Source organism: Schistosoma mansoni, chromosome W, assembly GCF_000237925.1.
Source record: "Schistosoma mansoni strain Puerto Rico chromosome W, complete genome".
NCBI lineage: Eukaryota > Metazoa > Platyhelminthes > Trematoda > Strigeidida > Schistosomatidae > Schistosoma > Schistosoma mansoni.
The window spans coordinates 48904241-48916520 of NC_031502.1; the positions used below are offsets into that span (position 1 = coordinate 48904241).

General features: G+C 35.0%; 1 protein-coding gene across 1 annotated transcript; it reads left to right on the forward strand.

The window, feature by feature from the left end:
• Nucleotides 1-935: 935 nt before the first annotated feature.
• On the forward strand, nucleotides 936-11575 carry Smp_161130 (hypothetical protein; the record flags this gene model as incomplete). Its single annotated transcript, XM_018789983.1, has 6 exons — nucleotides 936-1379; nucleotides 1420-1650; nucleotides 5134-5399; nucleotides 6254-6719; nucleotides 8328-8435; nucleotides 11447-11575. 6 exons carry the CDS (start codon nucleotides 936-938, stop codon nucleotides 11573-11575), a joined length of 1644 nt encoding a protein of 547 aa, XP_018655372.1.
• Between the last annotated feature and the right edge of the window lie 705 nt (nucleotides 11576-12280).

The window sequence follows — 12280 nt, forward strand, 5'->3', positions numbered from 1 at the left end:
TAATTATTGCAAATCCTACACCAGCGTTCTGATCGTGGTGATACGTATACAAAGTATTTCTAAGTGAGACTACTTTGATACTGCTTATCAGTTTGTCGTTTATCAGGAAATTGAATAAATCCAGTATGAAAGTTGTTATTACACGAGTAGGGCTCTTTACGTAACAACTGTTCCTTAAGGTAACTAATATTTAGCTATGCTTTGCTAATGACCAAGATTGTAAAACATGGTTTCAAAAGTAATTATAGACGAAGACAAGTGCCGTTTTTGTGGATAAAATGTTAAGGCATGGGATCGAGACCCAAAATCAGAAAAAATGCTTGAGAATTTGTGTAGCGAATTGACGGCGTTTTCCTAAAGTCAATAGAAATGCTGGTTTAATTTTTAGAAAGAAATTCCCGACCCAGGAAAACCTTTGTAAATAGATCCTGAGCAAATAAAGATTTCTTGATTTTAAATCGAAAGTCCGAAGAATTTTCTCACAGTCAGTTAAAATTTCGGGTTGATTCGGTGTTTATTTCGTGAAATCACAAACGTGAATGTGTCAGAGAGTTAGGATGTTAAGGCTTAAGTAACAAAAAAATATGTGTTTGATACTTTACAAAGTCGGGCTTGCGGAACATTTCGTTTGATTGGACTATGCGTTTAGCCTGCATAACTCTTGAAAGTCTGGAGTTGTAGAACTTCTGTTATGTACCAACCGGTAGTAAATTATCGGACTTGACAACTATGCTATTTGAGAGATGTCCCCTTGAAATACTTAGCCAAATATTGTATCTCGTTACAATTAATCTGTAACTTGGAGAGCATTTAAACAAGCTTCACTGTAAAGTGATTTGTTTTCACTTGTTTTATTAGGAAACCGTCTCTGTATTTTGTGGGCTGTAAATGGTCTTTTGCTGAGCGTCTCTGGGCTAAGTGAAATCTAATTATAAATGGATGAAATTGATAGGAGTCCAGTAAATATATCAACAAATAATGATAAAGGACTACCTGTCATGTGGATAAGACAGTTAATTTCAAAGCTTAATATTTCTCCAGATATTCGAAATGAACCCTTATTTGAAAAAGCTGTCAATGAGTTAGCGTCTTCAAATCTCGAAAACTTATCTTCTTCAGTGTATCAGTTACGGACCGTTCGCGATGTTCTAAAAAACAAGATTAAATCATTGGCTGCTGAAAATTATCACATTTTTATAGATACCAAAGATGCAAGTCAGAATATCTTGGAGAAGACTTCAGAAATGTCAACCGCTAATCAAGCTTTTCTATCGCAAATTACTGAGTTTACACAATGCTGTAGTGATATCTTATTAAAGGCTCGCTCCATTGAAGCCTCTCTTAAAAAGAATAGAAGTGCCTTAGAAAATCATACACAGGTAAACTTTCTTTTTGTTTTTATTGTCATTGATCATCAAGTTACTAGAAATAATTGAACTCCCACAGCTAATGCAAACTTGTGTGCATAATGGTCATTACGATGATGCAATATCTATTTTTGGTTATACTAAGACATTGTTCAATAAATATGGGTCAAGGTACTCTGTTTTACGTATGATTTATTCACAAGTGTCTGCTGTTGCTTCGCAGTTTATTCATCAGTTGTATAACCAGTTGAGAGCACCTCTATCTCTTTCTTCGTGTATCAAGGTATGTATTCTTGCACCACTTTGTATTTTTTAAATATTGCAAATGATTCTCAATGTATTCTATATCAAAAAACTAACTGAATTATGGTGTAACACCTAATCCCAGTTACATGAACAATTTCCGTGAAAATGAAACAATTTACTTCAGTATGTCCTGTGCACACTAATATACATTAGATGTGTAAATTGAGGATGTTTTGAAATGTGAAAAAAGCATTACATCAACCTATTACCACACATTACTCGGACAGATATTTTCGTCGCAAACCACGGAAAACTAACTGCCATATGTTGGTAACATCAACTGGTCTTCAACTGGATTGTACACTCAGAATGTACTTTTGAGGGATTAATCTATCTGGAAGGGTCTAATTGATTCAGAATACACAACTGATGTCCCTAAAGTGAGTTTTGTAAATAGGTATAGACTTCATGTTTAAGGTTGACTAGGTAACTATAGTCGTTCATTAAATAGTGACTTGATATTTAGCGAATCAGCATCTCACTAGGTAGGTCACAGATCCTAATTCTGTTTTGTCTAACTAAAATCAATGTAACTCATTTACTGAATACAGACATTCAACTTTGGGACAAACGGGTTGTGTCAGTGTTAGTGATACTACCTAGCTATCAAACAAAAATATGTTAGGCGGGTTTCAAACCGGAGAATCGGAAGTTGAAAATTTAAACTGCTAAGTTATCATTGCCCCACATATTTCAGTATGGTTAGCCGGATAGTATCATAATATGGTAGACAAGAATTTAGGAGTGAGGTAAGATGTGACATATTTAGGATCGACCTTTTCTAACCATTACCTACCGTTGTGAAAAAATTGCATCACTGTAAATGCTGGTTATCCGAGAAAAACACCCCACTACTGTCACCCCCCCGTATAGTCATCTCAGCGAACCGGTAACGGTGGTTATCTGTTATATCTATGCTAAGACAACCATTTATTCTTAGTAAGCACCAAGTTCAGGCATAAAGAGAGATATCGTTTGACATGATGGCTCTCACAGTCGAAGAAATGATGAACAAAAAGTGACCATATAGTCACCGGCCGTTGTAGAGGCTCGATAAAACTGTTACTTATTACGGAGCACATATCTGAACTCTAACCATGCTCTAGTACGAGCACGTGTTTGTTAACCTCTTACTGGACTCAGAAAAGCCACATGAAGTAAATCCTTCAGAGTTCAACTCAAGGATGAAAATGTCAAGGGTATATTTCAAAAACAACTATTAATGCAGTTAGTAAAATGTTAAAGTGATGTTCACCCCAACGTGGGTTGGGATGATACCCAGGCAGCTATGAAAACAGTAGCGTTATTCACGAGTGGCTACAACCAAAAGGTCAAGAGAACCGATGAATTTGAACAACACCTACTGAACTGATAGGTTCTCGGGAACTAATACACAGCCTACACTATGATCATGAGTATTGGTGGGAAGCTAAAGCAAAAGCAATGAAAAGACAGGCGATATGCATCAGTAGACAACTTTTTAAACTTATCAAAGAAACAAGTATAAAAAATTCCTAAATTTGTAAGACTGTTCCCGACAAAGATAGGACAATGATCCACTCTTAATCTAAGGGACTGAAACAGTCTAACTCCTTTCTAGCTACTCTCTAGTTGTCTTTTCTTACCTATCGTTTTGAATGGAATATCAACATAAGCCCCCCCGACTATTAATAAAGTAGGAAAAGCCATAGTTAATGTGAAGTGATGGAGGGAAGTAGACCCTGATGAATTTGTCTTTGAGTTCTTTAAGGATAGTTTCCCAGTTTTAGTCGTTAAATTGACCGAAACCTTAGCTAGAGTCTGATAATTGGACTTAATCTTATATATCAGGTCTCGATCACTGATCGTTCCAATCTATAACAAAGGTCAAAATACCTCTTGTGACAACCACAGAGGAGTCAGTTTGACCAATATCGTATCTAAAATATTACGCTCAATATTCATGCAATCCTTAACCAAAACTTGTAAAGAGCGAACTCTGGAAAATCAGTCTGGTTTCAGACTTGGGTGTTGACGTGTAGACCCCATACTCGCACTTCACCAGGTTCTAAAACACAGGAATACCTGTGAACTCCCTACCATAGTTGTGTTTGTCGACCTTGCGACAGCAGTCAGTCAGCTACAAACGTAGGACTAGGCACATATATGCATCGGTCCAAGTTGCCATACCTCATTAGCACAACAAGATGAACACCTTGCGACAGCGTTCGACTTCGAAGATGGGCAGGTTTTATGGCAGTTTCTTTCATTGAAAGACGTACCGAAAAAGTGCTTCAACCTTTTACAGGCTCTCCTCTAATACTGCTAGTCTAGTCAGAGCTTATGGGAAGCTGTCATTAAAATTAATAACTTCGATTGTTCATTAGGATTGTCTACTTTCCCTATTCTTATTTAACTTTTCCATAGATATTCTTTTAGAAATAACATATCGTCTGACTTATCAGGAATCAATCTTCTATCAGGAGATTCACTTGCTGACTTGGAATACGCAGATGATATAGTCCTGTTTAATAAAGAGACTTACAAAATAAATTTATCTAACTAGCTTAAACAAAAGCGTACGTATGTTTGGAGTGTGTTTCTCTCACTCTAGATGCGAAGCGTTGCTTCAAGACTGGTCTGCGTCAATATCTGAACCGATGATAGAGAGTAAAGTGGTTTGGGATGTCGACAACTTCATTTGTCTCAGAAGTTGGGAAATTAAATCGACATGGTTCAAAAACGGTCCCAGTGGTTCAGATATATTCCCTTTTAATCTTTTTAGGATATTACACACTTCATTTCTTGATCTAATTCGTTCCTTTTACTTGGGTATCCTTTACTGTCAGTCTTAGTTTTCATCCCTTCATACTCAGACTTGTTACATTTTTCGATTACGCTAAAGTACGTTGTGACTTAATAGACTGATACACATGTCTGTTCCACATTACTTCTGTCAGCCTATCATTATTACTCAGCATATCTAGTCACTTTTTTATCTTATCAAATTCCTCTCACTTAGCTTTCTCATATTAATTCTTCTACTAGTTTTATGATTTTCGTCAGGCAATTACTTTTCATCACTTAACACATTTACTAACAAAGCTGGTCAGGAAAGGTCTACAACCTCATCTGTTGATTTACGTTTCTGCTTATAACTTTGCATCTAATCTCATCAATACTCGTACGTTCCATATGATAAAATTAGAGCTTTGAGCTGTATACAGTTCTTAGTGTTTCATGCTTCGCGTTTTGACTTTTATTATTTATTTGAACACATAAATATTGGTATAAGGAATCACCAGATATATATGCGTTCTGAAGTCGTTAGCGCTTACACTTCAGATGTTAATTAAATCGTGTTTGTAACAAAAACAAGTTTTTAGTGACTTTAATCTTAAAATGCTTTGCGTTTCAGTTTTTCATTATTCACAACTAACACTGTTTAATTTCTAATTAAACTGAGTGTATTTCATTACAGACTGTCGTATTTCTTCGTAGAACAGGACTATTAAGTGAACAAGAACTGCGGTTGAAATTTCTCCAGACACGGACAAGCTGTCTTAAGAGTCAAATTAACTCATCCTTATTGGCATGTACACCAAAGGAGTTAGCTGGAGTAGATAAGCGGGAAAAGCTGTCAGGATTTCTCCCTTTTAAAGAGTCTCATGATAAGTCCTATTGGGTGGCTACACGACGTATTGAAGTGACGCGTGTACATCTATTTGACATAGTCACACAGTATCGGTAAGAATAGAATCAAATAGTTTGTATTGAAATAAAGTTGTTTTTAACATTCATAGTTAACTTGGACCGATTTATAATACAGCACTGACTAAATGAGCGTTGGAGTGATGCACAGTTTTTTTAATCAAACTAAATATTTTTCCATGCTCAAACTTGCGTGTTTAGTCCTGCTAACCGGAAGTAGTTCCTTAAATGTTGGAGATTATTGAACTGATAATTCGTATAGCAGACAAGACTTCTAGTTATTTAATTGGAAATATTATGAAACCAAAATGATTATTTATTTTGAAGACATTTAATCGAAGTATTTTAAACGTAGGATACATTTCAGATAGCATTATTAACCAAGTATGTAAATGATGATCATTAAACGGCCAATAAGGATTCAGTTTTATCTTTTATATCAACCTAATTGTCAGTGCTTTGATTGTCTGTCATCAATTGTCTTTAAACTTACCATTTCATTTTACTATACTTTAGAAATCATTAGGAGTGGTTATGCATTGTGCATCTTATTAGTATACTTTAAAATGTACTGTCAAACAAATGTTAATCGGAAATCAGACCCAAATATTGTTGTTGCATGTGCTTGATTAATGAAAGGATGGGTACGATCTATGGGAAATTATAATATTCACACGGTAAGATGAAATCTCTAATTGTATTTGTACTGAGAAGTTTAGGTATACCAAAAATTAAGACCCTATTTTGAAATTCACTTATTTGTTTGCTGATTCAAGTGTATAATACACTTTTTCTGGACTATAGGAATCAAATAACTGTAGCATTGTGGTATTTCTTCATAAATGGTAGATACTAGTTCAAGGTACAGCTCTTCTTATTTTCTTTTTTAGAGCGGTATTTCCAGACGAAGATGGTATTCTTCCACAAGGAGTGAAAATTCAAGGAAAGTCACCACTATCCAAATATTCGGGGAATCCAGTTTACTCAATTAATTTATTAAAGGGATCTAAAGATATGGATTATTATGAATATAGTCCAAATTTGTTGCACGCTTGGTTGGTTAATCAAGTGGCAGAATTTCTCAATAATCTTTGTAGCGACCTCCAAACTATGATGTATCAACCTAAATGTACTCCACAAGAGCTGACAGATCGTCTGTTAAGAGCTACTGCAACAGACTCTAACAATTACAAAAATAAATCATTAGGAAATATTTGTTTAGAGACGCTATTTACTCAGGTGCAGTCATTAATATCACAATCAATGTACTTTGGACGATCATTTCATCGAATAGGCTGTGATTTCAGACCACATTTGGCTAACCTTTTTTGTTACCAAATTGAGTCATTTATCAAGGTTAGTTGGGCCAATACTAGCGTTACTATATTTTGACTTATGTACCAGATTTTGTCTGTATAATGAATAATATTTTTTCTTGGTTTCCTGAATCTTTTGTGGCCTGTTGATCTGACTCCAAGTTCAAAGCACGAATAAATATGCCATAAATATAAATCTTCCATTTAACTCAATATATTACCCTCGCTAACCTCGTTTGAGGGACAGCTGTAATAAGAAGTCATATATAGGTTGAAGCCGATGAATTTACTTCAATCGCTCATTTATCCAGACAGACATCAAAGATGAAAAGCGGGAAAGCAAAAGGAAACGTAGAAGGCGAGTAAGCCAACTTGTTTTGATAAAACGTGACTCAATATTCATAACGAGATAAAAATAAACTACAGATACATGATGAATCGGGTAAGCGATACACACATGTGCTCATATAAAAGCAGCCAAGGTTATAAGCGAATAATTGACAAGGTCAAAATGTTACTGAAGAAGAGTAAATGAACTGATCTGTCTGGAAGCTAGAATAATTAAGTTAAAAGAATAACTCATGTGGGCTTGAAATAGTACTAGACACTACAAATTAAGATGTGTTTGAGTGAAAATGTTCCACAAACTGTGTGCAGTTTATTTTAGCACTAAATGGTTTGTTTTGGTGACCACGTATTAAGCATCCGTCCGACTGTAGTGCTACTTCGTCGCGGTGGTCTGGTTAACCTGTCCTGATGACCTAATCGAGTTATATTGGTGAGGTTATATCACATCAGGCAGGTCAGTTGGGGAGCAATAGGAATAAAATTACCTAACCTGGTTCGATGGCGACGTTGTACTGCCGACTGTAGCGGAGTGTGACGGAATTGAGATGCTTGCCCCAGACAACTACCATCATCAACAGTGTTGCTTTCTCATAATGGAGGAAAGGATCGTGTATGGTCGATCTCACCTTATCTCACAGACTTCCGTAGCCGGCATTAAGATCTGAAAAGTCTGGGGCTTATGCATCAGAAACCACTCACGAAACGGTTGTGCGACCTAGCTTAAGCAGTTGTTCCTTGGTTCTGTAGTCACGCTACCGGGTCGATCAAATCATCCTTAACCCAGTTTGACTCCTGAATCCTTCAAGAAGAAGTCTCCTTCCACAGTGTGGAATATTTAAAAAAAAGATGGGATCATGATCCACTCTAAGTCCAAGAGATTAGAACAACGTGCTGAATATTTGAAAGAACAGTCCAACTGACTTCTAGCCTATTGTTCAGTTACCTAATATTTCCAAACAACCTAAATAAGAAATTGACACAAGTCCCCCAAACTTTTAGTGAGATTGAAAGGACGGGAGAGGGTCAGGTCCTTATAAGCTACTTTCAGAGGTAAACTTAAGTAGAAAACTAAATATACTCAATCCATCTATGTTTTAGATATTTATATACCTTATCAACTCTATTTAGAAATCAAATAATAAAATGTCAGTCGGGCAGTCACCACGTGGTATTAAGGATGGATGACTAAGCTTTGAATTAATGATTATAAATCAACCGTATGAAGTAATATGCTAAGAGAATTTTTCCAAAGTAGAATAGTTCCCTGTTTTTCTCTTTCTTTTTCTATTATTTTCTGTAGAATTATATTGACAATGTTGTATCGGAGTTTAAATTTGCACTTGCTAATTGGATTTGGCGAATTCCATCCGATGAAAATGTTCAGATTAATGAAACAACTCATGAAGAAGTAAATAATAGTGCATTGAATTCCTTTACAAAACTGACCAATATACTGCTAGAATTTCCTCCACTAATACTGCTTTACAATCATTTTGTTGAATTATTTCATGGATTAAATATCTCTTGTCCAACTGGTTTGAGAAACAGGTAAGCTGTAACTTTTTGAGGCTTTTCGAAAATTAGATCACATAGGTACAAAGACTAGACAGTCATACTTCTGTATAGCAAAGAATATACGTAATAAAGGATGGTAGGATTGGGCTCGAAATAAATTTTTAATTAATTAAACAGGCATATTTAGGGGCTAACTCTTAGTTTTGTGGGAGAACCGAGCCAGTATAGAAAGTTTAATCCTACTTTACATGTTCTCAGCTTAAGTGCACTGTAGTGTAATCCCTAGTCCCTTTTTAACGCCATATGTAGTATGAAAACTCATAATATCATGAAATTAGTATGTATATGAAATCAGTATATATATTACCCATTACTTAATTCGATATGTTGTACAATGAGTAGTTTCTAATTAATTTCTATTGTCCCGATTGTAAATAATTCATGAAATATACATTTTAAGTTTTTCATATAGAGTTACAAATCATTAAGACTTGTTTAATTATAATGTGTGGGCAAGAATGATAATGATTAGTTGTCAGGTATCAGATGAGTTATCTATTTCCCTATCCTTATTATTTATTTATTTATTATTATTATTGAATAATTATTCTTTGTTGTTGGATTGTGTCGGATTTGGGTGTTGAAATATATTAACGTTCTAGTTAGGTTCTTTAATTGAGTTGTGTTGAAGTCGTGTATAATAGATACTGGAAGGGAATCTGGTGTAGATAAGGTAAATTAACGTCCCGCATACGTGTAAAAAGTGGAAGGAATATTATACCAAGAAAACCCTAGCGTTATAACAAATTAAATTTCTTTTTGTTATATCATCTGTAATTAACTGAAATTAAAAATTCAATACCTTACGTTAAACATAGATATTTATTGAGATTCATCAAATTGTTTAACTAAGCTACAATTTTTTTTTGAACAAATCATTTAAAAATTCAATTGATCATTTAATATTATTTATTGTCACATATTCACTATTCATCACGTTTTAGAACATAGACATGCTTATCGGCGTCCGACAATGATAGTTTTTCTTCACTTGAAAGCAGCATTTGACTCTAGACGGAGAGGTTCTGTGGCAGCGTCTGTCATTGAAAGGTGTACCTCAGAAGTACATAAACCTTGTGAAGGCTCGTTACTCGAAAACTACCAGTCGAGTAAGAGCTTATGGCGAACTGTCATCTGATTTTATAATCTCAAATGGTGTCCGTCAAGGCTGTCCACCATCCCCACTTTTGTTTAACTACATTATAGACATGTTGCTAGAAATAACACTCTCTTCGACTGAATTTTCAGGAATTGATCTCCTACCAGGGGGTCCGCTAATGGACTTAGAATACGCAGATGACATAGTCCTGTTTGGTATAGACGCTGACGAAATGCAGAGTCTTCTGTTAGCACTGAGTAACGATGCTAGGATATTTGGAATGTGTTTCTCCCCCTTTAAATGTAAATTATTACTACAGGACTGACCTGCGTCAACACCTGAACTAAGGATAGGGAGCGAAGTATTCGAACGCGTCGACAACTTCACTTATCTTGGAAGTCTGATCAGCCCTAATGGGTTGGTGTCTGACGAAATCTCAGCACGGATTTAAAAAGCTCGTTTGGCTTTTTCCAACTTACGTTACCTATGGCGAAGACGAGATATCCGTCTATCAATTAAGGGACGAGTATACTGCGCAGCAGTTTGTTCTGTTCTACTTTACGGCTGTGAAACATGGCCATTAAGAGTTGAAGATACTCGTAAGTTACTAGTATTTCACCACAGATGCCTCAGAAATATTGCTCGCATCTGCTGGAATAACCGGGTAAGTAATAGTGAGGTTAGGCACCGGGTATTAGGGAATGATGGTAAATCAGTTGATGAGGTCATGAATCTTCATCGACTGAGATGGTTGGGCCACGTGTCAAGTATGCCTGAACACCGATTACCACGACGCGTAATGTTGACTAGTGTAGGGGATGGTTGAAAGAGAGTTAGGGGCGGCCAAACCAAAACATGGCATCAGTGCTTGAAGTCACTAACTTCTAGTCTGAGTCATGTTGGCGGATACAGACTACCTGGTTGGGGTCCACGTGACTATCGTAACCAATGGTTGGAGACTCTGGGTGACATGGCTCAGAATCGATGACAATGGCGTAGGTGTATACACTCCTTATCTTCCCTTAAACCGTGAGATTAAAATTGTTTCATATCTATCTTTTTCCCTGTACTATATCCTTATATACAACCTATCTTTTATATATTACCACCACTAAATTAACTGCTTCAATGAATTTGGTGTTCATCTTGTTGTGCTAATGAGGTATGATAACTTGGACCGATGTATATATGTGCCCGGTCCTACGTTGTAGCTGACTGACTGACTGACATTATTTATTGTTCATTATAATTTAAATAATTACAAAATGAAATAGTTAAACAATTTATTATTATTATTTTTTTTTTACTAATTTTTTAGAATTATAATTATTATATCAGATGGTTTACATAATTGTGCATTATCTATAACCGAAATATATGATAATATAAAAGAACAACAATCTGATAATTGGTTACATAATGATGTTTATTATTTAGCTAATACATTTTGTACATCATTAACTTATTGTATTCTAACAAAGTTAATTAATGATTTATTTATTGAAGAAACTGGAAATGATATTCAATCATCAATTTATAATAATAATAATAATCCCATGTTATTAAATCGTCCACTTTTATTAAATTTATGTCAAATAATATGTAAACCTATTTATATAAAATGGTCCAATTTACAAACATCATTACCATCAATTCAACCTTTATTATTAAATAATAATAATAATGATAATTCCGATAATAATAATAATCATCTTTCTCTTATTTCATTAATAAATAATGAAAAGGAAACAATCAATTCTGTTATGAATACTACTACTAATGATGTTACAATGTCATTAGATAAACAAATCACTATGAGTGATACATCCAATGATCATATTGATGAAATTAATACAATAAATGGTTTATCATAGGTTGTATAATATCTGTTCTTTTTTTAATTTTATTACATTCTACTGTTATTATTATTTGTTTACACGACATTGTTTATCTTTGTATATTTTGCAAATTATTTTTATTGGTAGTTATTTTATGTTCAATTTTTTATACGGGAGTTCATTGTTTTGGATTATATTAACTGTGATAATAAATAGTACATATAGAGTATATATATATATATATATATATATATATATATATATATATATCATCTGGATTGTTGAGTTTGCAGACATTATGGGTGGTCAGTTAATGTGTACATATCAAATTTATTTATTTAAACACATAAATCTTCGTACAAGGAAGCACCAGATACACACGCATCACACAAATCTCATTTGATTTGTGTGAGGACTGTGATACTGCCCAGGTGCCCGAACTGAAGCAGGTGATTTCCTTAGGGGACCACACCCGGAGCCTTTGACATAAAGGTCTGATCCACAAGACAGTGGAGCATCGTAAAGAGATGCAGTCTCATGGTAGCCGGTGACCAATAATTGATTCATACACCATTTGTTCCTTAAGGATACTGGAGCCCATGTGAACCATAGGTTTGGAATCAGGGTTTTCCAACTCCCCTAGGTGAACTGTCCGTGTACACCAACCCAGTTAAAGCGCCGGACATTCGCTTTTCGTCCTCTCAATTTCGTAAACAACAGTAATGCCACGAGAAGGCAGTG